Source organism: Aulonocara stuartgranti, assembly GCF_965226115.1.
Source record: "Aulonocara stuartgranti genome assembly, chromosome: 7".
In the NCBI taxonomy this organism is placed as follows: Eukaryota; Metazoa; Chordata; class Actinopteri; order Cichliformes; family Cichlidae; genus Aulonocara; species Aulonocara stuartgranti.
This window is the reverse complement of record NC_138945.1, coordinates 10269388-10295232: the sequence shown is the minus strand read 5'-3', so window position 1 is coordinate 10295232 and position 25845 is coordinate 10269388. Positions and strand designations below refer to the sequence as shown.

Sequence of the window (25845 nt, the reverse complement as noted above, 5' to 3'; positions counted from 1 at the left end):
AGTTCCCACACACCGTGAACGCAGTCTCAAATAAACTGATGGACTGACTCTCTACAGTCACTTTGGCTTAACCATGTACCTAAAAAAATAAATATTGTGGGCCAAGGTGTTGATAGTCCCCTCCACAAACTACCATCCATAAATTCAAATGCTTTGGGACAGTCCTCACTGACACCCTGTTTCTGGAGATGGAGCTCAGTAGTCAGATTGGAAAAGCCTCTATTTTTTGTTCAAGGCTGAACAAAAAAGGTGTGGATAAAATCTCAGGGCTGGTGTGGTGATCATACTGCAATACGGCAGTCAGATATGGACATTGCAGGCTCCCAAGCAGTCTGAAATATTCTGTATACACAGTCCTCCTCTCAGGACTCTCCTGGGTTAGTAATATGCAAAGTATGGAAATTGAAAAACACAATATAGAGATTGAAAAAAAACCCTATACTTTTCCTCTACAAAGGATATTAAGACTAGTGATACGCAATAAGCAAGTAACAGAAAATAACCAGAACAGAATCACATCAACACAAGGCTATAAAAATGTATTTTAAAAGGGTTTTAGAAGAGGTTACCAATTCCTTTAAACTTAAGTCTCTAAGTGGAATTGCAAGCAGGGATTCACCTGAGGATGTAGCTCTCTGTCACAGTGTGTCGTCTGTCCTGTATCCCTCCTCTCACCCCCAACCGGTCGACAGCAGACAGCTCTTATTCTCTGAGCCTGCTTCTGCTGGAAGTTTTTTCTCGTTAAAAGGGAGTTTTTTCTTCCCACTTTCCCAAAGTGCTGGTTCATAAGGGCTCATTTAATTGTTGGGATTTTCTCTCTATTAATGTTGGCTCTTTACCATACAATATAAAGTGCCTTGAGGCAACTGTTGTTGTGATTTGGTGCTATTCAGAATTTAAGGATGTGAACAATCTCACCTATGTAAACCATAGACTGTATATAAAAGATGGGTGTAATCACCATAATATAATTCAATGGCTTTGCCACATTTTGTGGCCTTTCAGCTTTAAGGCGACCTTTTTTGTTTTCAAGCCAGAAGTGACAAGCGAGTGCTAGGTTTTGAGTTAAGGCTAGCAAGCTTAGTAAGCAAGCTGCACCCATTGACTGAAACATGTAGCATCAGACCCTGCTAACTGGCACTAAGCAATATAATCATTAAAATACTTGAGTCTGACCCACTGAAACAAGATTATAAACTTCTTGGACAGTTTGCACCACACGGCAGATAATTCTATTAGAAATACTTAAAATGCACCAGTATCACAAAGATTAGGCTATATAGGAACCATGTTGTGAAATTAGCTGTAAAAATTGTAATTATTGTTGTAACCAGGTTATAAGCATGGTGATTTTATCAATGAAGTTGGGCATTTTAACAGTCTATGACAATCTATGGGGTTGACTTGATTTGGAGCCTGACTCTAGTGGCCTTTGGAGGAACTGTAGTTCTTGGCACATCACACTGTTTTTGTTTTTTGTTTTTTTCAGCAGCAGAGTGGACACATGAGCACGAACAAACCTTGAAACCAACACATGGGAAGCCTCAGCTGAATTTTTTACAGAGCTTTGAAAACTAAGAGCTGTTTCAGAGGGACAGGAAGCTGGCAGATGGGTAAAAAGCCAGTGTGTAAGGCATTTTGTGGACACTGCCAGGAGGACTGTCATTCCCAAATGAGGTAAAACAGCCATAGTGGCGCCGCTCCAGCAAAACAGTGGACAACCAAGAGAGATAATCTAATGGTCCCCATAATTACTGTTTATTTTTTATCACAATTTTTTATGCATTTGTTCCAGTTAAAAATATATATTTTTTGGTGGTTGGATGTCACTCAAATCATTGAGGCACCATTTTTTAAGGCAGTAAGTAGTTTCCCTTTATTTAACTACATGTGAGCAATGGAAAGCAGATCTAAAGAGAATGTAGCTGCAAGTCAATGACCAGATCTCACCAGAAACTGATCATTTTTCCACAACCAGAAACCTACAGGGAAACTTGTACACCATTACAATTATCCATATTAATTAAAACATAGACACATAACCATGACATATTTGTTTTTGCAGTCAGGACTGAGGAAAGCTATAAAAAGCAAAAGATAATACATCAACATTTGGTCTATTGGAGAGATCTGACTGGTGGAAGTGACTTCTGGAAGTGTGGAAGTGGTTAACAGGAGGCAGCATGCCTGAGTTTGTTTCTAAACAGAAGGCAAGCTCACAAACAGGCATCAGAATCATACACACTCTTCAGATAGCATGCCAGCATCACAGGCCCACAGAGAGAGAAAGAGATGGGAAAAAATGAAGGCGAGGAGGAGGATGGAGGTCGAAGGCGGGGAGAAACAGGAGGAGGATAGGAAGGGGGATGGGAAAAAAGAGATGCAGAAGAGAAGGGAATAAAAGGGATGGAGCGACAAGAGGAATGCACCGCGTGCTGTGTTGAGCTTTCTGTTTCATTTGTGTGTTTTAATTTCTCATTCAGTCAAATCTGGATTAAATCACTGAGTGGGGTTCGATGTCTCTCCCTACTCCTTTCACCCAATTATCCATCCATCTCTCCATTTTTTCCTCTCCTTTTCCCACTCCCACAGTCCTCTGCATTATTCATGCGTTGGGTGTAACCTCATCAGTCAACATACCGACAAAACAACACACACACACACACACAAACACTGCCAGTTCTGCCTCTCCCTCCCTCTCTTACATACACTCACAATCTCACACACAAATTATTCACATCCTATTCAGTCAGCAGTACACTTTGTAGATTTGTCAGTCACATGTCCACCTCCACTTTGTAGAGACCTGCAGCACTTTGACAGGAGACAGGCAGGTACAGGTACATATAAAAACACATATATAAAGCTAATACAATAACACAGCAGCTGATTTGATCCATCTGAAGTTGCCTCAAGGCAAGGAATTATTCCATCTACAGTATTGTTTGGTAGAAAAATGGGTGATGGAGTGAACTATGGCTACTACTGTAGAAGCTGCTTTTAGTGATGAAAATGAAAGGGATGCAGAGTCTGAAAGTTCAAAACCAACTGGCACTTTGTTAGCTGTGTGTAAGTACAATAAAACACAGCAGGATACTAGTGTTAAGAAATATATTGTATATATTATTTATTTCATAAAATAAAGACTGTAAGACAAAGAGCTGTATGTCTGTGAAGGTTCTCAGTCATCCTGGTCATCGTAGTCTAAAGAGCTTGGAAAGAAAAGCGTCTGGACTTCTTTGAGTTGCTTGAAGACGTTTCACCTCTCATCCGAGAAGCTTCTTCAGTTCTAAGGGTCAAATGGTGGAGAGTCCCAGATTTAAACCTAGTGAGTGTTTCCCCCCAAAGAGGGACAAAGGACCCCCCGATGATCCTCTACCTAATCACATGAGCCAAGGTGTGAAAGCGGGTGTGGGTCACAATCAGCCAGGGTTTCGGGTGAGCTCATTGTGAAACCTGGCCCCACCCTATCATGTGATTTCCTGAGGTCAGATGGCCCAGGATGTGAGTGGGCGTTAAGGCGTCTGGGAAGGGATCTCAAAACTGGATTATAGATGGCAGACAGTTGGTGTCGTAAACCACCGCCTCTGTTCAAAGATGGTCGCTCACAGTGGACCTAATTGCCTTCTTTCACTCCTCTTTCAAACCATCTGTCCTCTCTGTCCAAAATGTGAACGTTGGCATCTAAAAAAATAGTCCATCCATGCCAAGATTTCTCTGAAACTACACCGAGGCACAGCTGTGCCATGAGCTAAATGCCAACATGCTCACAACTGTACTACCATACTGAACATGTTAGAATCTGAACATCAGAAAATAGATAAACAATGTTCCCTGTAAGTTTGGCAGGGACAATGGTCAGGAAACAAAATATTTAAAAAAAATTTGATCATGTTGGTATAGTTCATCACACTGGATGGAAAACTAACCCTCGGATGTCTTACTTGAAGGCTGGACTATTGTAATTCTTCATTATCAGGATGTCCCAGTATTGTAGCCTGCAGCTGATACAAAATGTTGCAGTGTGACTGCTCACAGGAGCTTGAAAGAAAGCTAACTTCTTTTGACTGGACACATTCAAAGCCCTTCATGACCTCATAGCACCAGAAAATTGCAGCAGAGCTCTTTATTCTTAGACTGCAGGCTTGCTTTGTAGCTCCAAGAGTTACCAAAAGTAAAACTGGAGGCAATGCCTGCAGCTCTCAGGGTGCTCCTCTGTGGAACCAACTCCAAATTTGGGTTTGGGAGGCAGACACCCTTTCTTTGAAGATTAAGATTAAAACATTTCTTTTACTGGATAGCCTACTTTATCCTCGTTTTTTGTCCATAAAAGGAATCACAACTTAAAAAATGTTTTCAGTGCATTTAGTAAAACTTGAAACTACGGAGGCTGAGGGCCTTGTATTACTTGCCACCTTTTTCCAGCCAAAGGATTCACCAACTGATTACTGATTTTAGGTTTGAGGTACAGCCCCACTCTGAGTCTGACTCTATCTCTCCCTTCATCCTTGGAGAGAAAGAGTTGTTTTTGTAGGGGGGCTGTTATATATTTAAGATTTATAATTAGGATGAGTGATGACTGGTGTGAGTTGAATATATGTAACATATTTTATGGAATTCATCTTATTGTGAAATTAAAACTTCGGCTATACACAAAAAATTGGTGCCAATCCATCTAGGTGTTATCCTTCAGGATGCTTAGAGTAGACTATATCAACCTTAATGACGATGCATTCATTAGTTTCCCATAACATTTCAGTCTGGGCTAAAGAAATGCAGCAAACATGTTTAAACATTTACTAAATAATTCAGTTTTTTATAATAAATAAGAGTGTAAGTTTGCTTCTAGTTTCACTTAAGCTCAACTCTATAATAAAAGGGAGCAGAAAACTGGAAGGACCTTTCCCTTCTTTTCAATTATTTAGATCAAGAATAGTGGGGAAAAGCTCTGCAGCTGAGATTGCTCTGCTAGGCCTGTTGTTTTTCCCTGATGATGTTTCTGATGGTACTAGATGTTAGTTTTGAGAGTCAGGTCAACATGAAAAGGTTTGTATCCGGTATCAATACTCTCTCATCAGAACATTGAGGAGAAAAGAGAAGCAGCACAAGGTCTCTGTGTGGTATTTCTGTAGCTAAACCTTTAGAAGTGCAGTTCTTTATTTGAAGGAAATGTGTCAGCTTTAGAGTGCTTAAGGCAGCTAAGTGCCATGACCCCACAACCAACATCTATATCCCCTTCACTTAATGCTATTAGCAGAGGCTCTGTAGCTCATATACAGGTGCCAAAATGCTTTCCCTTATGAACAAGCACTTGGCAATGGTGGGGAAGAGGAACTCCCTTTTAACAGGAAGCTATCTCCAGCACAACCAAACTCAGCTGTTGTCATTATGTGTTCAAAAGAATGGATTAAAAACCAGCAAGTCCTTTCATTTAGTAGTAAATCTAAGAACATGAATTAAGAATTTTAGCTTTACCTCCAAATTCACAAGTTTTATTAATTTTTTTCACTTTACTACCAGCATGCTGTATTTCTAAATTTAGTTTGGTCAATTAAAATAATTTATTAGACGTATGGTATGTCAGCAGTTGGAAATTGGACTAGAAAACAAGAGTGGGTTGTTTTTTTTCTAAATGAACCAACTAAGTGGTTTTAAAATTAAACTTTAATTTTATGTAATTATTTCACAAAGCAATTATTTATTCATATATTCAGTTATATTTTTGACTTGGCTGAAAACCTTTTACGGTCATTTGCCCGTTTTTAAAGCTTCACAGAACAGAAAATTACACAAGGCTAAAAGTTCAAGACCATAGGCTCCGCTTCAACGAAACACTCCACTTCTACCTTTCAACATTATTGTACTGTGTATTAATATTTTCATCATAAACCCACATTAAATCCTTATGAATAAGGCACGAATGCTGCACAAACCACCAAGAATGCTCTCATACGTACACAGCGAGCCACATGGCATGTTTTACAACAGGGGTCTCAAACACGTGGCCCGGGGGCCACTTCCAGCACACGTCAACTGTCCTTGTGACCTGTGTATTGACGTGAGGAAATATAATGCAATTTGGCCCTTGAAGTTACTTTTTTTGTTAGGGAGGTTTTGTTTGTTGTTCAGTGCAATGTGAAAATAAGTTCTTTGAAAAGCAAAACATGTTTTAAAATGAAGGCAATATGAGCAGAGAGTACAAACATGTTGAGGGATTGGCTGTTAGTTCAGTGAGAGAGTTATTTGTAAAGAAAGCAAGTTTCACTAGAAGTCAAAAACTAATGTGTTCACTTATGTCTGCATTTTATTTAGTTAAATACTAGAAAGAGAGTCTCAATTTGTTTATTTGGTAGTTCACTGAAAGGCTTCAGTTAGTTAAGGGTGAGAATAAAATGCATTCATGTTTGCGGTTTTGTCTAGTTATGTATTATTAGAATTTTTTCAAAAACAAAACACTACATTTTTGGAAATATTTGTGGGTGGGTTTTTTTTTTTGTACTACTTGAACACTAAAGCGGCCCTCCAATGAGATGACAGTGCCAGCAGTTGCCCACAGCTCATTTAAGTTTGAGACCCCTGTTTTACAACCTTCATTTCCCCCCCCCATTCATTCACACATCTACACTTCTTGTCACACTCTCACCACACCCATTCTCCTCATTCCATCTCTTCAGCTTTCTTCCTTGTTCCCTTCCCTTTCTTGTCTCCCCATTCTTCTTCATCAATCTTCCACCTCTCTCTCTACTCTCCTCACCCTGTTCAGGCATTATTGTGCACAGACCAAAATGCCTCCCGCTCCCCCGTGATCCGCTTCACCTTAATCTTCATGAAGAAAAGAGAGAATGAACAGGATCAGGTGTGGGGAAAGGCAGCAAAGGTTTGGGGGTGGAAGAAGACAATGGAGCATAGATGAAAGAGGAGAACACGAGAGGGAAAAAAGGCACAGAGGAGAAAAGATGGGGAGGAGGAGTCGGATGGAAACAATTTCTTGAGCAGATCATTTAAAAATCTGCCCTAACAAGATTTTAACTGCAGGAAAAACTACATGTATGAATCTGCTCCTACAGAGTTGTGTTGGCTGGCTCAATAAAAGCCTGAAAGCTAAAGAGAGTGGCTCATTAAACACAGCATGTATGGTCAGGAGATATGACGAAACATTCCTCTTATTTCGGTTGTCTGCTTCAGCGCTTATCAGCTACCACACACACACACACACACACACACACACACACACACACACACACACACACACACACACACACACCTCATGGGAGAGGATGTTACTTATCTCCACCTGCTGGACAGAAAGCCAATTAAAATAGTTTTCTGGAACCACTTCTGACTCTGATAGTGCCATAAAGGCTTTCAGGAAAAATAGAAAACAAGATGAATAGTTCAAAGAATCCTGGATTTGAGGCATTTCAACACATTTTGGGTTATCCCTGTGGACTGCATGGTAGTTGCAGTCGTCACCGGGGAATCTGAAAAAGAGTTTAGCAACAAACATGAAGGCAGACCTTCTGCAAAGTTCTCTCTTACAGTTTTCCCCCCTGCTTGTAATACTTGGACGGGTGCATCTTTGTTGTTGTTCACAAAATTGGGGCCTTACTCTTTAAATCGAGTTTTGCCAAAGAGACCACAGAAAAGTATGAAACCAAACAGGGCCCACACTCCTTGGTTCTATCTGCCTGCGAACACAAAACATAACGGGCCAAGCTTTTGTCCTAACAAGCTGGCTCCATGTAGACTGACATCAACTCAACCTGTATCCATGACAACTGTCCCTAAAGTATCCAGCCTCCATGGCAATTGTCACCATAGTAACTTGAAAGAACACTTGAGGTGATGCCATGCTGACATGAGCCACAGCAGGACAACAGCTGACGCCTTTATTTCTTTACTGCCAGGATAATTAAAAAGTTCGAAAAATTCAGTGTAATGTAAGTTTTGTGGACTTTACCCTCTGTTAGAAACCTACTTAAAAAAAAAACTAGCAACATCTCTATCATGTAGCTTTCTCTAAATTTGAACAAATGAATAAATAATTGTATGTAAGACACAAGAATATGCTGAACTGGACAATCAACTAATTTTTCTCCTCGTGTTAAAAGTATTAATCATGCAAAGGGACAGTCTTGGACTCGTGAACTGTGCGTGCATTTCCAAGAAAATCTGCTAGGGACTAATGTGATATGTGAGCGTTTGCATTGTGATATATTTTAACAATAAATTTACTAAAAACAATTGTGTTACACTGAGTTAAAAATAAAAAGAATTGGATTAACATCACTTGTGTAAGTTGGCTCATAAATGACTGCAGTCATCCTCTGATAATAGGATTATCATTTTGATTCGCTGTAGCAGAGAATATCTCCATTGTGTCTCTGTCACAATTTGTTTATTATTTCTCACAGGAGGACCCAGTATGCAGACAACAGGAAACAGCAGATGGATGGGGAAAAAACAAACAAACAAACAAACCAAGGAACTTTAAAAGGACTTAACAATAAAGGTGCTGCGCAATGAGAGAAGAAAGCCCACTGAACTAATACGATCCAAAAATCAAGCAGGAACGATCCAAAAAAAAAAATCAGGAGGCAGCAGAAGAAAACAAACAACATGAAGGAGAGCAACAGGTGAACTACGACACTAATGAGAGTGGGGAAAAGAACAACGGCGGGAAGTAAAAATGGGAAAAAGGAGCCAACCTTCAAAATAAAAAAAGCAAGTAACCTGAAAGGCAGACTGAAAATAAACTCACACAGACCACAAGACAGATGAAGATTGGGAAAAAAAACTTGAGAAAGCACAAAGAAAGAATAGCAAAAGATTTATAAAAGAAACCACAGATCATTAAAAAACCTGACAGTCCCATTAACTGGTGTCACACAGGCAGGTAAGAGATATTATGCCGAAGACTAGAGAGGCATGCTACAAAGGAAATTCAACATAGCAGGACTTCTTTGTGTTAGCTGGCTCGTCAAAACCTTAAAGCTCCTTCAGAGAAGCCAGGCATGATCAGCTTTCTTTGTTAGCTCGGATTTTTCCGCTTCAAGCTCGGGGTACTCTCACATAAAACGAGGCGTTTGATGCAATTTGACTCTTCTTCTGCACAAAATGGATCAATTGAACTACGCCTACTCTAATCAGAGACCTTATCAGAGGGACTGCTGATAGAGATTTATAAAGATTATGAAAAATCTAACAGTCAAATGCAACACTGGTGCTGAAAGTCACAAGAGTAATGGTGCAGATGCCTCTTTATGTTGTGAATTTATGATCAGTTGATCGGAAAACCAAATTTAATTGTCTTAAGCTGTGTTTCTTTTACTGCTCGCTGCACTCTTGGTGCTCTCAGTGTTATTTCTGCACATTTGACCTTTGCCACTTTAAATTATATAACTTAAACAATACAGGTGGCTAGTGTGTTCTCTTCTGGCACTTCCATAGTCTAAATCACTCTGTGTTGTTGCCAGATAAATGTGAAATAAATTTCACTGACTGAATATTCTTGGTGATAAACAGCCTACAAATGTAACTGATCGATTTATGAGCTGCAATTCAAACAAGTGTAAAAGAGACTTAGCAGTACTAGAATCAAGAACCACCAGCTCAACACATGCAGCGTTTGTGCTGCTGTAACTTTTTAGCTGAGCTAAATAAGTTGCACATGTAAAATGTATTACTTCAGAAAAAATATGTATATGACACCAAATAAAATGTGCAGTGAAAAAATGGCAGATCGGGCCAATTTTAAACCAAAACTGAACATAACATGCACCGGACCAGGTCACGTGTTAAACACAATCACCGTGGTGATCAAACCTGGTGCAAGAACTACCTTCGTAACACAGGAAATATGGACTTAAGGCTCATACCATTAATCTAAAACAGGCACAAATATTTCTCTTACTATTATATATGTAAATTAAGCTTTTTACAATGCATAAAAAAGTCCCTCAAATGTGTATGGAATAAACATTAACAGCTAGCATACAGAAAACATCATGCAGTTTAACCGTCTTTTGAGCTGCTTGAGTTATCTCACCATCTACTGATAATTATGCCTTTTGAATAACTGCTCTTTTCTCCTTTGTGGATTAGCAGGGAAATTACCCTTAATACCTGGGGTGATTTGATGTGAGGTCAGAAGTGATTTCATTTTATAAATCAATACTAATTACTTTGTGATCAGCTCATTCACAGAAACTTGGCAGTCTCTTAAGACGGGCAGCAGTGACTGTTTCCATTAACTGACAATCGTAGTGATGAAGTCTACATGTGACAAGTGAATGAAAATATCACGTCTGCATGAATTACCAATCTATTGCTTGTCCCTAAGGGAGAAAGACTGGGAGGATGAGTCACACACACACACACACACACACACACACACACACACACACACACACACACACACACACACACACACACACACACACACACACACACACACACACAAGCACACATACACATGGGGTATCAGTTTATCCAGCTGTCATTTGCAGCTGACGATACCAAACTTTTTCTCAGGGGACACATATTCAGGTGATTTATATCTTTGCATAAAGAATATGGCCTATAAAATTATACAGATAATACACTGGGCACTGTAACGTGATTTAGCCTCCACTCTAATATTACTTATCTTATGCTCCATTGCAAAGACTTGAGAAGGCTTTTACACCACAGCAGAGCCAATACTGCCGGAGTATAAATTTCAGCTGAATAATCAGCTGAGATCCATTTTATTCTTACTGCGAACCGCCTTCAGGTGCCAAACAAGTGCTTTAAAGTACAGTGCAGTGGGTAAGTACAAAGCCTACCTCCGCACTATTTTTTTCTCTGTGTCCATAGTCATTGAGGTAGATTGAGAGCTAATCAATTCTCAGTGGGCTCTAAAAGGCCAAGACTCAGGCTACAGCCCTCTGCTCAAAGTAATATCACGCTCTGTCTTCTAGCCCTGCCCACTCCACCTCCTCACATCCGCATAGTCTTACTCCAGGTTTCATGTGGCTGTTGGCTTTTTTTTATCTAAAATGAAATTAAAAATAAAACAGTCTGCTGGGTGTTTGAATTACACTACAAGTGCAGGAGGAAATGAAGAAATCAACATCACTGGAGCTCTTTTTACAAGCTTCAGCTGAAAAACGCTGTATACAGTATGCTGCTATCACTACCACACTTACAGGCTCTTATCCCTACTTGTGGGCTAGCACTCAGACAGTGCACTCAGACATTTACTGAGGACCTGATAAACTGCTGCTGAAACCAGAACTGACTTGGTATGAAGCATTTAAAGTGTTGCTCAAATGATGTGAAGTGAGATCAGACTCGTGCAGGAGTTGGATAAAATTACATTTGACCTTTTTTTGAATGTTTGAGAATGCCAAACACAAAACCAGTTCAAGGGTTTCCCTGTAAAGTTGCTGAAAGACAATCTTTTACAACTCTGGGTGTTAAAGAGTTTTCACATATATTTTCAACCCTGTCTCACAAATATTGCATAAAAAATGAATGCCAAATTAGATTGCACAGTGCTAAAGCCTCGTACGTTGTAAGATGTTGTAAAAGATGTTGGACACTTTGAATTTTATGCCATATGAGGCTCAGAAAGTATTTTTCTCATGATAATGTCTGTAGATTCACAACTTCTAGCAGTTATTGAATGTAATTTAAAGGATTGTTGACACAAAAAATGAATGACAAATCTATGAGAATTTATCCAATTTCATTTGAGCAAATGAAAAAAAGGGTACTCTGTTTAACAATAGCTACAATTCCTCACCTGTGAGTGCACTACTGTTGCTAAACCCTCAAATTAAAATTGACAGTCTGCACCTTAAGACAGTGTTCATAATATACCTTATCCTGAAATATTATGACAAAAAAAGCTAAAAGAAAGAACAATGTCCAAAAATATGCAAATCTAATTCTACTGCACGTCCCACATGTCTGGTTCTAGAAAAATCCTTCTGGTTGGCTTGTTTGTTTCACACTGTAACAAAAATTATTAACACAACCTCACATTAGTTTGACAAAAAAAGAGCTGATTTTGAGAAAAACAAAGAGTGAACTGAGAGGCAGAGAAAACAGAGGGGGCTGCAACAAAAAATATATAAATAAATGAACGTCTGAGTGACAGCTGCAGCCTCCACATTGCTTTTAAACAACAAAACATTGGCCTCCAATTTCCATTTCTCTCTCTGCAGCAAAGCATGTGGTAGCTTTGCCATTAAAAAGACATGCACACACACACACACACACACTCAGAATGTCCATCAATTTTTAAGTTGTCAGCAGTGTCTGAGCTTCAGTTTGGCCACTCAACTCCTTGAGCTAGTCAACTCCCTACACAGCACTGTTGGAGCTTTACTACCCGCTAAAGGCAATCTAATGATATCAGAGAGAGAATAGACTGAAAGTGTATACATGTATGTGTCTGCATGCAGTACAGTGGAGAGGAGAGTTGACTTGAGGTTGAGAAGAAGAGCGAACACAAGCGATACAGCAATAAAACATAAGACAGACTCCACTGATTGATTAAACAATGGCTGCACATTAGAGAGAAACTAGCCTGTGGGAAGAAGGGAAACGTGTGTGTGTGTGTATGTGTGTGTGTGTGTTCGGGGTTGCTGAATGGCCCGCAGCTGAAAGAAAGATAAAGACTGCTGGTGGATAGAGATATAAACTCTCTCACACACACATGCTAATGCATGCACACACACACACACACACGAGCAGAACCCACGGACATGGATGAGACTGGAGCTTTGGAGCTTTGGAGCAGCTGCTATATATAGTGCATGGGTGAATCTGGGATAATGCATTACTGTTCTCTAGCTGCCATGCAGACACATACACTCAAAGATGCACACAATCTAAACCGGTTGACTGCGAAACCAGTGGCTCTGTACGGGAAGAACTTGACATACCATTATTTTGACACACTTCACAACACACACATACACACACAGAGAATAAGGCATACAGAACACTTTAAACAAACAAATACACACACATCGACACTCAATCAATAAATACTCAATATGCACTGCCTTACATTTAAATGGTCATGTGAAAACACACAGCTTCCACCCTTGGAAAAAGCGCACTTATTAGTGTAGACAGCTTTTCAGGCACAGAAGAGTTGTGTGTTCATCTTCTGACATCTGTCAGCCATTGTCTGCTACAACACAACCCAAGGAACCTCCAGCTGCTGCACTCAGGTTTCAAATTCTATAATTGCAAGAACACACTGCTTGGCAATACTGTAAGATGAGGCCGGGTTGTAAGCCTGCACTTAACACATTTAATGACCCATGTGATTGTTGTTTGCACGAGTCATATCAACTTTGTACTCGTCACCCCTACTCGAGAGATTTTGGGAAACAAATTAATTTTAATCCAGACTTGATCTGTTCCAGAGGTAAGTAAAACTCATTTAAAAATCTTATATTAACTTATAATTTAACTATAATAATAATTAAGCAGTGGAGCCTTTTTCACAGTTACACAGCATTTTTCCTTTATTTGTTAATAGTTGTCACTTATTTATCAATTTTACACTGTTTTTTTAATTTACCTTCCCACAAGGCTAAAGCCTTTCATGGGCTTCATGTCACAGAAAAAAAACTAACACTGTGGTTTTGTACTCTTGTTGTGATTTAGTGACATCGAATAAACATTTGAACATTCATTCAAAAAGTTCTTTCAGATCAACTTGCATGTTGTCACTGCAATATTGTTACTACCCACCATCCAGCTCTCTTTTTGACACTGACACACACACACACACACACACACACACACACACACACACACACACACACCTCTTACCCGTTTGGTGAAGTCCATGGCTTTGAGGATGGAAAGGTTGAGCGTTTCCAGAGAAGCCAGAACTCCCTCATAATCTCCCATGTGCTTAGCAAAGTAGTCTGTTTTACACAGAGTCATAAAATAATTTGCAATGGTTAGCCCAAAGTAGCTGATTTAATATCCTATATTTAAAAAAATATTTTGCATTTCAACAGGCAAGTATTTTTAATAATGGATAAGAGAGGGAATGAGGGCAGTGGCAGGGAAGTAAGTGCGTGCTTGTGTGTGTGTGTGAGTCAGCAGTCTACTTACCGCAGAGTTCCTTAGTGTCAACATTACTATCACAGCATAGCAAAGGAGCAGAAGAAGGAAAGAAAGGAAAGGGAGATAGGAAGAAAGGAAAAGAATGGAGAAGAGCAGGGTCAGAAACAGAGGAAAGTTGTTTTGCATGCAGTCACACATACAAAAAGAGCTTGGCAAGCAGAGAGGGATCTAACAAGACTGTGGCAGGAGTCTGAATCAATCCACCGCCATCATTCACGCTCCGTTCACTGCGTGGGGACTCATTTGGCAATGAATTCTTCACTGCTTCAAAGAAGACTTTCGCTGTTGACTGACCAGGAGAGAAGTGGGGTGGGACAGAAAAAGGATGGAAGAAAGGTGGAAATGAAGGAAGAAGGACGATCCATCCAAAAGATGGATGAGATGCAAGTGATGACGGATGAACTGTGGCTTAGTGGAGGAGATAGGCAGAAACACTCCATCTGTCCACCTCTTCATTGTGATAATAAATCACTGCTCAGCAAGTCCACAAACATAATGAGAAACGAAGTGTTAAAAACAGTCAAAAAAATGTAATTTGAATATTTCAAACAGCATACGTTCTGTTGAGCCTTGTTCAGCAGCCTCATTTAATAGGCTCTGCTTTATTTTATTAAGTATTTGCACACAGTGTTTCTGCCAGGATGAATCCTGATCCTTCGTTGTGACAGATGGGCTTTAGTAATGGCAACCAAAAATCTGGTTTTAACCAACAATAAATGCATTTTCATGTTTGCGCACAGCATATGCAGCTTAAACAGAATTTAGGGATGTCTGTGTACTGAGTGTTATAAAGTTGTTCCAACATTTTTGCTGGTTAAAACGAAACGAAAGATTGTTTACTATCCAAATGCTAGTTCCAGATGCAGGGTGTGTTTTCAAAGAGAGAGTAAACCAGTAATTATGTTGTTCTCCGCAAGTGATGCAGCCGCCTATTGAGTTAGTAATGAATTTCACTGTACTTGAGATTCCACCTTATTAAGTGCCAGTTTGTTTTTAGATTTCACAACATCCACTGAAGACGTGAAGACAATGAAACACGCTGATATGAGGCTGTGCATATTAAAGCTTAACTCCATCAGCTGTACAAGTTCAGTTTTTATTAAGAGGTGTTCTGGTCTAATAGTTTAAAACCTGTATCAAAAGGTTTTTAGGACATCTGCACCAACTTTGGCTATTCCCTTTTAGGGATGTTTAGGGGATATTTGCCTATAAAAGACTTGTTAGTACTTATTTTAACTGAACATTAACATGCAGAAAATTATGCTTTTGGTCATTTGGATTTGTCATGACACTGTTTGTCAAGCAGAGCTTCTTCCAGTTTCCAATACGTGACTAAGTAACTTCCTAGTTTGTGAAATAAATTGCTGAAAATAGAATGAAAACAAAGAAAAATACTAAATTTAATACAGCATGCTTTGTGTTTGAGACCATCCAAGATTTTTGTAAAACGCACTATAATTCTGTCACTTAGCGCTAATTAAAAGTAGTCATCCAATCTTAGCTGATAAATTAAGACTCCACTTACTCTTTTCCAAATTTGGTAACATCTAACACCAAATAAACAGCATGGTGGTGGCTGAAACAGTAAAGCTTTGATTATACTCTGCTGTGGACCCGGACCATAATAGTCGAGTAGTTATTACTGTTATACTTGTTTGAAGGGTGATTGAAGTCCCCGGCTTGGGGCACATGTGCAGTTGGTGCACCAAAAATTGGCAGGATGTCCACCCTCGCACTCACCATCTGATGATGAAACTGTACTGCATGTGGGTAAAGGCAGATAAATAGAAATATATGTTTTTGTTATAATGACCAGAGTAACTCCAGATTTCTTCAAGTGCTTTTGAACAAACTGAATAACTCAATTACTCTGATGTGCAGGTGAGTGTCTTCCTGCATTTTGTGCAATTATGTTCTAAAAAAAGACCGCAGGAGTTTTCGTTCTGCCTCGTCGGTTCACGGGGAAAAAGCATGTGAAACTGACTGAGACTTGTGCAGGGAAGATTTGAAGCCTGAAAGGGCAGGAGAAGGGGAATGAGTGACAGATGGAGAGGACGAGGAGAGAGAGCGTTGATGAGTTGAGTGATAGAAGGATGAAAGCTTGAAGAGCATGACAGAAAGCTCAGAAAACAGCCTGATAGTGAAGAAGGATAAAGAGAAATGGGAAGAGACCAAAAGAGTGACAGAGGAAGACGAACAGCTGGAGGCAGAACAACGCTCAGTCTCTCATTTGCATCCATCAACATCTTGCTTCACACAGGAAATGCTTATAGAGTTTCTCCTTTTATTCGGACCAATCAATAACCCTATCTGCTGTCACATGATGATGCTAAGGCCTGGCATGCAACCACCAAATCTACTTAACCCTAATGAGTAGAGCATTTTCTGAGTGCATTCTCTGCAGCAAGTAAGATTGATAAAGTGAGCCCATATCCAAGTGGCAATGTCACTGACGTCAAAGAGACGGTGGGCTGTTGCTTGGACCACTTATTGCGCTGATGTAAAAAACCTGAGCCAGGGTGGAGGATTTGTATATTAAACCTAATTCAATTCTACAAAAATGATAAAGGTCAGCTTTTGTTCTGCCTGGTTTCATTTTATTTGAGGGCCTGCAGGACTGGGAGGTTGTGTAAATTAACAGAGCTAGACTTCTGATTACTCAGATCCCACTGTGTCAGCATGCTTCTTCTGAGCTGACTGGCTGATTATGAAGGGTCATAAATTGATTCAATGAGAATCAAAATAAAACATCTTGGGAGTAGCTGTAAAGAGGTTAATGTCTTGAGGAGAGAGATGAATAGAAAGGCAAAGATGTAAAAACAGGTAACAATGACTTTCCTCTGTTTTTATGCTGCTTCCCCTTCATGTCTGCTCCTGTTTCTCTTTCCCTTTTATTATTTTGCCATATTTATATTTAAAAGTGTCATTTAATGCAAAGGGCTCTGGTCTAAAAGGGCCTGCATAAAAGGAGCTTTCAGAGGTGGATGTGACATTTCCTCACTGCAGGGTAAATTATATACATCTTACCTAAGCATGCACACATAAGAAAAAGCAGAACTGATGTGGTGCAGCAGGAAAGCACTCGCGTGCATCTTATGGACTTTCATAATTGATGGAAGTTAAACAAAAAACATGGCCAAGCGAGCACGAAAACACGCACACACATGTAAATTTACTGTATTCATTTTTATTTCATGCTGCTATGGATGCACGGTGCATGCTGCAGGCAAACACGCACACGAACAGGCGTGCAGTAATGGTGCTGACCTGGTGTTATCAGAGTCAATGGTGTGAAATAGCTTCTCCAGCTCCTCTTCATTCAGCGTGCCATCTGAGAAGAATGCTTGGAACTCATCCAGAGACAGCTTCCCGTCATCTGCAGGAAGTACGGCACCATCAAAGCTATGAGGACATTTATTTGTAATTGCAAAAACAGTGTTAAATAATATTAAGAGGACGTGTCTGATTAAAGAAGCATATAAACTGCAGCCTGTCTGCTGCTTCTAAAGAGGATGGAAGGAGATAAAGTGAAATTACAGGTCATTACTGCAACCTGCTACAGCTCTAAACTACAATACTGCATAATAATACCTTCATCCCACCGGATCTCTTTTATAACCAACATTTGTTCCCGATGGCATCTGGAGAGTTTAAATAGTTCCAAGTTATACGGATTAAATTTTAGTGACATTGTTTTTTTTGTCCTGGGTTTGACATGTTGCAGCACTGGGGATGACGGGGGTTAGCCAGTCGCTTGACCGAGAGGATGCTTTGGTCCAGAGTGAAAAATCCCAGCTTATTACCCTGAGGTTAATTTGTCCTGATTAAGTGGATCCTGGGGCATTTTTCTTTAGTGCATTGAAGTGAATAGGGTTTTCCTTTTTATATAAATCTGCACCACCGTGAAATATAAATATCATCCCCCAGTGTCTTAGCATGACATTTAACTTTTGATTGTTTTCAGTCTTGCTGTTACTCTTATTCATAAAGCAGAGCCCAAAAACCACCATCTGTAAATTCTGACTCCGAGCTTATCTCTGTGACAATAAGCTGAAGCTGGTGGAGATGGTTTTTGTTCAGCTGATAACCATCTCCAAAATCAAACCACTGTTCTCCTCTGCTGACCTGGAGATAGTCATTCAGTCGTTTTTTTCAGTACTTCAGCCCCAATCAAACTCTTCATCAGAACTTTAACTTGTACTCAAAACAGTCAAAAACAGTCCTGTGTCTGCCATTTGAAAAATGAAATCACTGCTTGATAATTACTCTGATACTGTTAACCCAACAGTATCAGCTACCTGTGAATCAGCAGCAGTTTAATACCAGTTTGCTTTGCCGCACTGACGTCCACGTTCATACATCCTTGGCATGATGACTGCCTTCAGTCCTTTCCCGAGCTGCTGTAAAATCAATCCAGCATGCACTCCAGTCTGCTAAAAACCTTCAGATGAATCCTTGCTGTCTGTCTGTGTTGCACTTTAGTAAGCACACAATGGCGATTATGTTTCAAAACCCCAAGGCCTTTTGGGGCTGCACTGATAACCAAAGCACTCAACAGTACTGGATTTCTAGCCTTCTTATATAACATCCAATAAAACAAAGTCTAGAAGAAAAAATATGGATAACTCCTGTTCTTTGTAATATTCTGACTAGATATAATATTGAAGGATTTAATTTTCTATCCACAAAAAGTGGCACAGTTTTGTAACCATTTATCCCCAGGTAAGCCTATAGCATCGATTGTTAGCAAAAGAAATAGCTTCATATTCAGTTTTGCAAAGATTTGTTAAAAAAATTGCTAAGGATGCTCAAGATTTCTGAATTTTCAATGAATCCATCCATTTATCCATCCATCCTCTGTCCCAAGGCATCCTCCTGGTTGCACAATTACTTATGAGGCATCCATTTCTGCCACTTTTATCCCCACCACTTGGTATTATTAGCATGTAATCTACTGTTTGTACAGTAGATTAGATGCTACTGTACAAACAAGAATAGCATAAAAAGCAACGGACAGCTACAGTCATCAAAAAGTTCTGTGGGAACGTTTCAAAAATGAAATAAAACTTTGATCCAGCGCAACTTAGTAAAATTAGCTGTAAGCATTGTTTCAACCAGCAGTTTAAATTTGTTTTAGTTAGTAGGGAGTGGTTATTCATGGCATTGGCTCTATCCTGTCTTTGCTTGCTAGTCCTGTATTCCTGACTGTCTCACCACATGATGCATAGCTATATCAAATATTAATTCCCTTGCCCTCTAAGTGTGTTTGTCCTTGAGTGTGGCTGACTGGATACAGCAGGTTGAGCCATGGGGACCACTGCGGAGTACTGAGAAAGCTCAGGGACAAGAGGACTGCAGCCTTATAAAGGCTTGAATTCAAATGTGCTGCTCTTGGCTCTTAAGTCTGCCTCACAATTCCCCTTTGCTATTTCTCAGTTTCATGATTAGGGAAGTATGTGTTTATGAATTTCTTATTTTAAATCAAGATGCATCTATTTTTTATTCCCTACTTCATTCTTCTGCCGCTAGTTTTTGTTTGGTTTCTTTTTTGGCTCTCTTCCACTCTGGCACAGTCAGTTGCACTCTCTGTTAGTTTGTTTTGAGAACCATATGCAGTCTTTTTTTCTGAGTGGTGGTCAAAACTCGAGCCTGTTTCAAACTGTCAAAAAACTTGCAGGAACTCTGCAGCCACTTACACTCTTTCTGGCCCATCTCATGCCTTCTTATGCTTTTCTCCCCATTAAGTGTCTCCATATCTTTCAGCCTTCCTTTTTTCCAGATCCTTGTTAGAGCAACAAAGTAGCCGTTGCCTCTCAGATGTTCTTCCATGTCGATTTCTGCTGCACAAAATGATTGTGACTCAGAAACGCCTTCACAAATAGCCTTCTTTTGGTGACGCTTGGCATAACCTTTCCATGACAGAAGGCGTGTTTGTTTGAGGCGAACTTCTAAAATGCCACTTCTTGTGTTCATAGTCCCACTCTCCCTGTCCACCAGGGCTCAACTGTGAATTTAGACTCTGTGGTCATGACTATTTCTAACCTGGCCTTCTCTGGTGCAGCAGTGAAGAAGCACAGAAAGCACTGGTGTTTAATTCAGCAGTGACCCAATTTACAGCCAGCTAGCCCACTTAGGAATTCTCCAGTAACACACCGCTCAAGCAAAGCAGATAGTGTGCTAACCCTATTTTCAAAAGCATGAAATACTCCCAAATTACACAGCTAACAAAAAAGCCTACAGCTTCTCTGATTCCTGGCTTATACTGTACCACTGTCAAAGACTCAGATGTGCCTTTTTTGTGTGTTTCACAATAATCTCTCACACATGTAACCACTTCCTTGGTATCCGTTGAGAGTTTAATTTTTTGTATTCCACTAACAGGAAAGTCAAGCACCACAATCAGCTGCTAAACAGCATCCATGGATCATTTTAGCTGACTCTTGATGCTGCAGTTCACCCAGCAAACCCCACTATAAATAATGTACAACAACCCTGACATCCACTCGCCTCCAAACCAAGGCAGTCAGCAGCAGACGGATTGATGCAACAGCCAACAGCATTCTGTCTCAACTGCAGATTGGCACAATTTGATGAAATTGCCCATATTTTACGTCCCTAAAATCAACAGAGAGAAATTATCCTGATGCAAAGGAAATTACCCAGACTCAGAAAAGTATTCTAAAACAGCAGGGAGGAGATAAGGTAAAGGCTAGACATCACTGCGAAACCTTGAGTAATTCTTGGACACACACACACACACACAAACAAACACACAGTGTGAATGTGCTCTTAAAACTCCCTCAAGACATTTACTTTTATTACAGGGAGAGAAAGGCCAGAAAAATAAATGTCTGTCATCTTTATAGAGTTCTTAAAGTGCATGAGCTGCAAAATACAGTTCGTTAGTTTTCTGTATAGCTTGAAGTTTTCCTTTTTTCTTTAGCTTTTATTAGGTCAGTTACATCACTCATTTACATTTTGCTGGAAAATGAGAAATGGATCCTGTGATTCACTGAAGCATGTGCAAGCACACATGGAAATACAGTATGTAGTATAATTTGAAAGTTGATATTTTTGAATGACCACCTTAATTCTTAAACATCTTTAATTTACTTTGTTCTCCAGTACTGCTTCAATAATTTGCAAACTGGTCTCTGGAATGGCCAATCCATGACTGATGGTGTTCTACTGTTTGTTTCTTTATATCCAGGTATTCCTTTTCTGCATTGCTGTGTTTGAGATCATTGACACACTGAAAAATTAAGCATCAGATCCTTTCCAGATGGCACTGTATGGTGGATTAAAGTCAGACAATATTGCCTTCATAATAATGAAATCCATCTGTTTTCAGATAATAGTAACAAAGATTTTTTTAAAAAAAGAAAATTACAGTTTTTCTTCTTCTTAGATGCCTTTTTATGCTTTAGTGGCTAAACAAACAAACAAGGATTGGACTGTAAGTGAGTGAAAAAGCCAACATCCAAAGGAAAAGTTTGAAGTGGCTTCAGAAAGCAAACAGTGGCCTTATTGGATAAGACCACTTTTAAAAGAATACAAGAAATTCTGGCTCCTTGGAAGCAAAATACAAAGAAATGACGGGTAGCTCAAGATCTTTATCCACTGTATGTCCTTTCCTAGCTCGGAATTTCATATTCTCAGAAAGATTTTTCCACTACTGGAACAAACTTACTCAACTATTCCCCGTTGGTCAACATTTGGATAGGGAGGACATAATTTATTGGGACATTCAAGACCATTACTGGAAGATGTTTCTTTCAGGTTCTCATAAATCTATAACATTTGGTGACATCATATTTACTTTTGTAGAACACCCACCAGGATAAACTAGCTTGCCTTTATAGTCCAAGAACGTTCCCGGTCATTGTGGTGTCATCATCTTTCTGGATGTTTCAGCAACAATTTGAAGATAGGTCTTACAAGATATCTTGGCTGAAGACTCAAAAACCTTGCCATATAATAACAATGCAAATTTTAAGAGACTTTAAAGTGAATGTTTCATTTTGGTTGTTTTATGGTCATGTTGCAATCCTGCGTAGATAACTTCCGGGATGGACGGGTCCTAAGATCTCATTATTCATATCAAAATTTTGATATGTTAATTAAGTACCAAGGTCCTGTACATTAGCAATACAGGATGTTGTGTTAGTGCAAAATGAATTTAAAAAGGCTTCAAACTGCATTCAAAAAACACTCAAGGGAATAGGGCAAAAATTGTCTAAGCTGCAGTGGGTGGTTTTGTAGGTGGACCCAACTTTCCCTGGGAAGTGTGTGATAGTATACACAAACAAATGTAAATGAGGAAAACAGTGCCTAGTGTAGAAATACTGCAAGTCCAGCACCAATATAAAATACACATCAACACACAAGTTTCTTGGGGGAAATTAAAGAATGAACGCACTAATTGGCAAAAGGCCTTAAACATAGCTGAAGACTAGCCAGAGCAAACTTAATTCTTGGAGCAAATTCACAGCAATAACACAGCACTTAGAATCATAGCTTTCGAATAAAATCAGATGCTCATCTACAGATTAATAGTTTTAAAATATTTTGTCTGAAAATTGTTTCAGACACACAGAAACATGATGTTTAAAATCCCAATATCATATTTTAAATCCAGACAATCATTTTTAGGTGTAGATTTTGAACTGGGCATATTCTCCTCATGGCTCTCACAGTATTTGCTATAAACTGAAGTGATCTTCATAACCATTAACAGTTGTACTAATCGTCATGGCCAAATTAAAGGTAATTTGTACACAACATTAAATACAATCAACAATCAACAGCAAATAATGAAGACATACGAGAGAGTGAGGAGAAACAGAAGTGCAGTTATTGATTGCAATGACCACAAGCAGTGCTCTGATTGTTTTTTCCCCTAACCTTCAAATTCACTTTCTCTGTCTCAGAGTAGTATTTCGGCACAGAGTGCATCTTGTACAGGTGGAAGGAACAAACAGGGGAAAAGCTCTGATGAAGTAAAGCAAAGTGAGCTATTTGTAGTTCGATGGAAAATATGTCTTCAGTAGGATTTGTTAGAAACACATCCATTAACACCCAAAACTAAATGCACGACAAATATGGAGAAACGCTGAGTAAATGTTAATCATTTTTAACTAACTTATCGCTCTCCAGTAAATTAACATCAAAAGATGTTCATAACTTTTAAGCATAATCACTGCTTCAGATCACTTTAAATGTTAAATAATAAGTGTGATCTCTGAAAAGAGATGACTCACGTACCTGAATGACTAAAGGCCGACATCAATTACAGTGAAGACATTGTAATAATACACATGCTGCTAAAGCTCCTTTTCCCCACTTGCCTGTACTGATGAAGGATATACAGGCAGATATCTGCATATAAGTCAAACTGTTAAACACCACAGTCTGTGAGGCGACAGAGGTTTGTCTAACCCTCTCTGGTGAGTAATATCAGGTCACCCCAGTGGACTGTGTTATCTCCTTTGCTGTTCACCTTCTACACTTCAGAGTCCAAGTCCAACTCATCCTGTCATCGGCCGACATTCTCAGAGGAGATTGTGAGCTGTGTTGGGAGGGTTGGCTCTTAGAGGACTACTGGTGCCTGCTTCTTTTTGAAGTGGTGTACAAGAAGCTACACCTGAATTTGGCGAAGACAGAGGAGATCAAGGTAGACTTGAGAATCAAGAAGGATGCCTTAGTCAGCAGGTCAGCATCAGTGGGACTGACTTAAAGATTATTAAATCATAAGTATCTGGGGATTGATCTGAAGGCAAAGACTTAATCAACACCAATACAAGGGCCTAAGCCAGAAACATTATAAAACACACACATAAAGTACAAAAAGAATCCTGAATAAAAAACTATCAGAGTAGTTCACAACAGAAAAGATGGTAGCTTCCAGAGATAAGAGGAAATTCACGTTTCTTAATTGATGAATGGCGACAAGATCCAATGCAAGATGAATGAGAATAATTTGGAATTCTGTGTGTAATGAAATTCTAATTTAGCAGATTCCAAGAATGAAAATATGGAATCAGGTCCTTTTAAAGTTTTTATTGTTACTGTTGTTTCACGCAAGAAGGAAAATTAGATACATTTTAAAAATGTTATAGGTTTATTTATTCGAGGTAACATACAACTGAGAATATTTATTAAAAGAGAAGACATGGGGTACTATGACACGAGGAATAAAGCACATGTATTTGTAAGTTTGTCTGTTTCGAGCAGAGTCCAGATACACACCTATCAGCATATTCAACACCACCACTCTGTGCAGGTTGACTGTATTCGTCATGCTTCCTTGGGTAAATTATCCTCCCATTTGCTTTGCTCCATTCTGGTTGTTATTCACACAAACACAACGACCTGTACTGCTTATATAACACTTAAATTATGGAAATCTCTCTCACACACACTCTCGCACACACCATTGACAGTTTAAGGGTCAAAATCAGAATGAGGACACAAGTAGAGAACTTGCTTGTGTTTTCTCAGTATTTTCTGTTATATTTGTTTGGATGTTTTCAGTGTGACTCAGACCTATGTAAGGAGCTAAATGCAAATTCATCCACTTTTACTGACTATTGTTAAATAATTTGCTAAATAATTTTGAATCTCAAATCTGTTTGTCAGTGGCTATATAATGGGAATACTCAGCACTCCACATTTGTGATGTGACGCAGACTGAATGAAACCTGCGTTCATTTATTATAATGCCGGTGGGGCGTTACTGTGGTCCTGATGAGGGCACATAAACAGGCTGGCATTTAGAAACCACTTCTTTCATCAAACTTCTTCATTTTGAAAATACAACAATGGAAACCATGCAACTAAAGCTCTCTTTGTTCAGCCAAACGTGGAGAAATGCAAATCTACATAACATCCAGAGCCACAAATTATAGGTGGTGAAAATGTCACCTGTGAAAGCTGTCATTTCCAGGCTGTCTCTCAGTAGTGCAATCACTCAAGATTAAATCACAATTTGTTTCACCTTTATAAACAAAGCACTGAACTCTTATTAGAAGAATGATCAATTTGATTTGATCGCAGACCAACCAACAAGAATTAAAAGTCTTGATAAAACTGCAACTGTCATTGCTGATTCTGATCACTTTGTTTACTTTTATATTTTAGAGCCTGGATGAATGTTTATTGATGGGGGGCATGAATTACACGAATCAGTAACTACATAGATAAAGCAAAGAATAACAAAAACAACAAATCTGAACACAGCTTAAATTTCCCAAAAGGTTAATTCCAAGTTACTCTTCAGTCAGTCCCCAGACTGAAGAAGTCACTTGGATGAGTGAGTTAATGTTCCTCCCACTGAAAACGCTACGTCCAGATGAACAGAAACAACTTTTTCCGTACCTGGATGGCGCCTGTGTGGAGTTTTCATGTTCTCCCTACATCTGTGTGGGTTTTCCTATCACAGTCTAAACTTTTGATTCCCGTTCATGTTGCAGATGCAATAAAGTAGTGGGTAATCTAACATAGAGCTTTCAGCTCAGCAGATATGTGCAGTTTCTCACAAAATGTGTCTGCTAGCTATATATCTGCTGTATTACCCAGGGAGAGGAAAAACACTTTAATGTATAATACTCTCAGAAATGGAAAAAAATGTAAGATACACAGGACAGGAGTGGGAGATTATAAACATTTTACTGGGTAAGTACTGATCAGCAAGTGAAATTTTAC

At 39.3% G+C, this 25845-nt stretch overlaps 1 protein-coding gene across 2 annotated transcripts in view; it reads right to left on the bottom strand.

The window, feature by feature from the left end:
* The window catches only part of necab2 (N-terminal EF-hand calcium binding protein 2), a 146511-nt gene that overhangs the window by 90054 nt on the left and 30612 nt on the right, over positions 1-25845 (bottom strand). For both annotated transcript variants that reach the window (XM_082540536.1, XM_082540537.1), the window contains exons 3-5: positions 17410-17518; positions 14131-14156; positions 13840-13937 (exon numbers count right to left, since the gene is read on the bottom strand). In XM_082540536.1, the coding sequence (XP_082396662.1) occupies positions 13840-13937; positions 14131-14156; positions 17410-17518 (233 nt within the window). The remainder of the gene's footprint in view (positions 1-13839; positions 13938-14130; positions 14157-17409; positions 17519-25845) is intronic.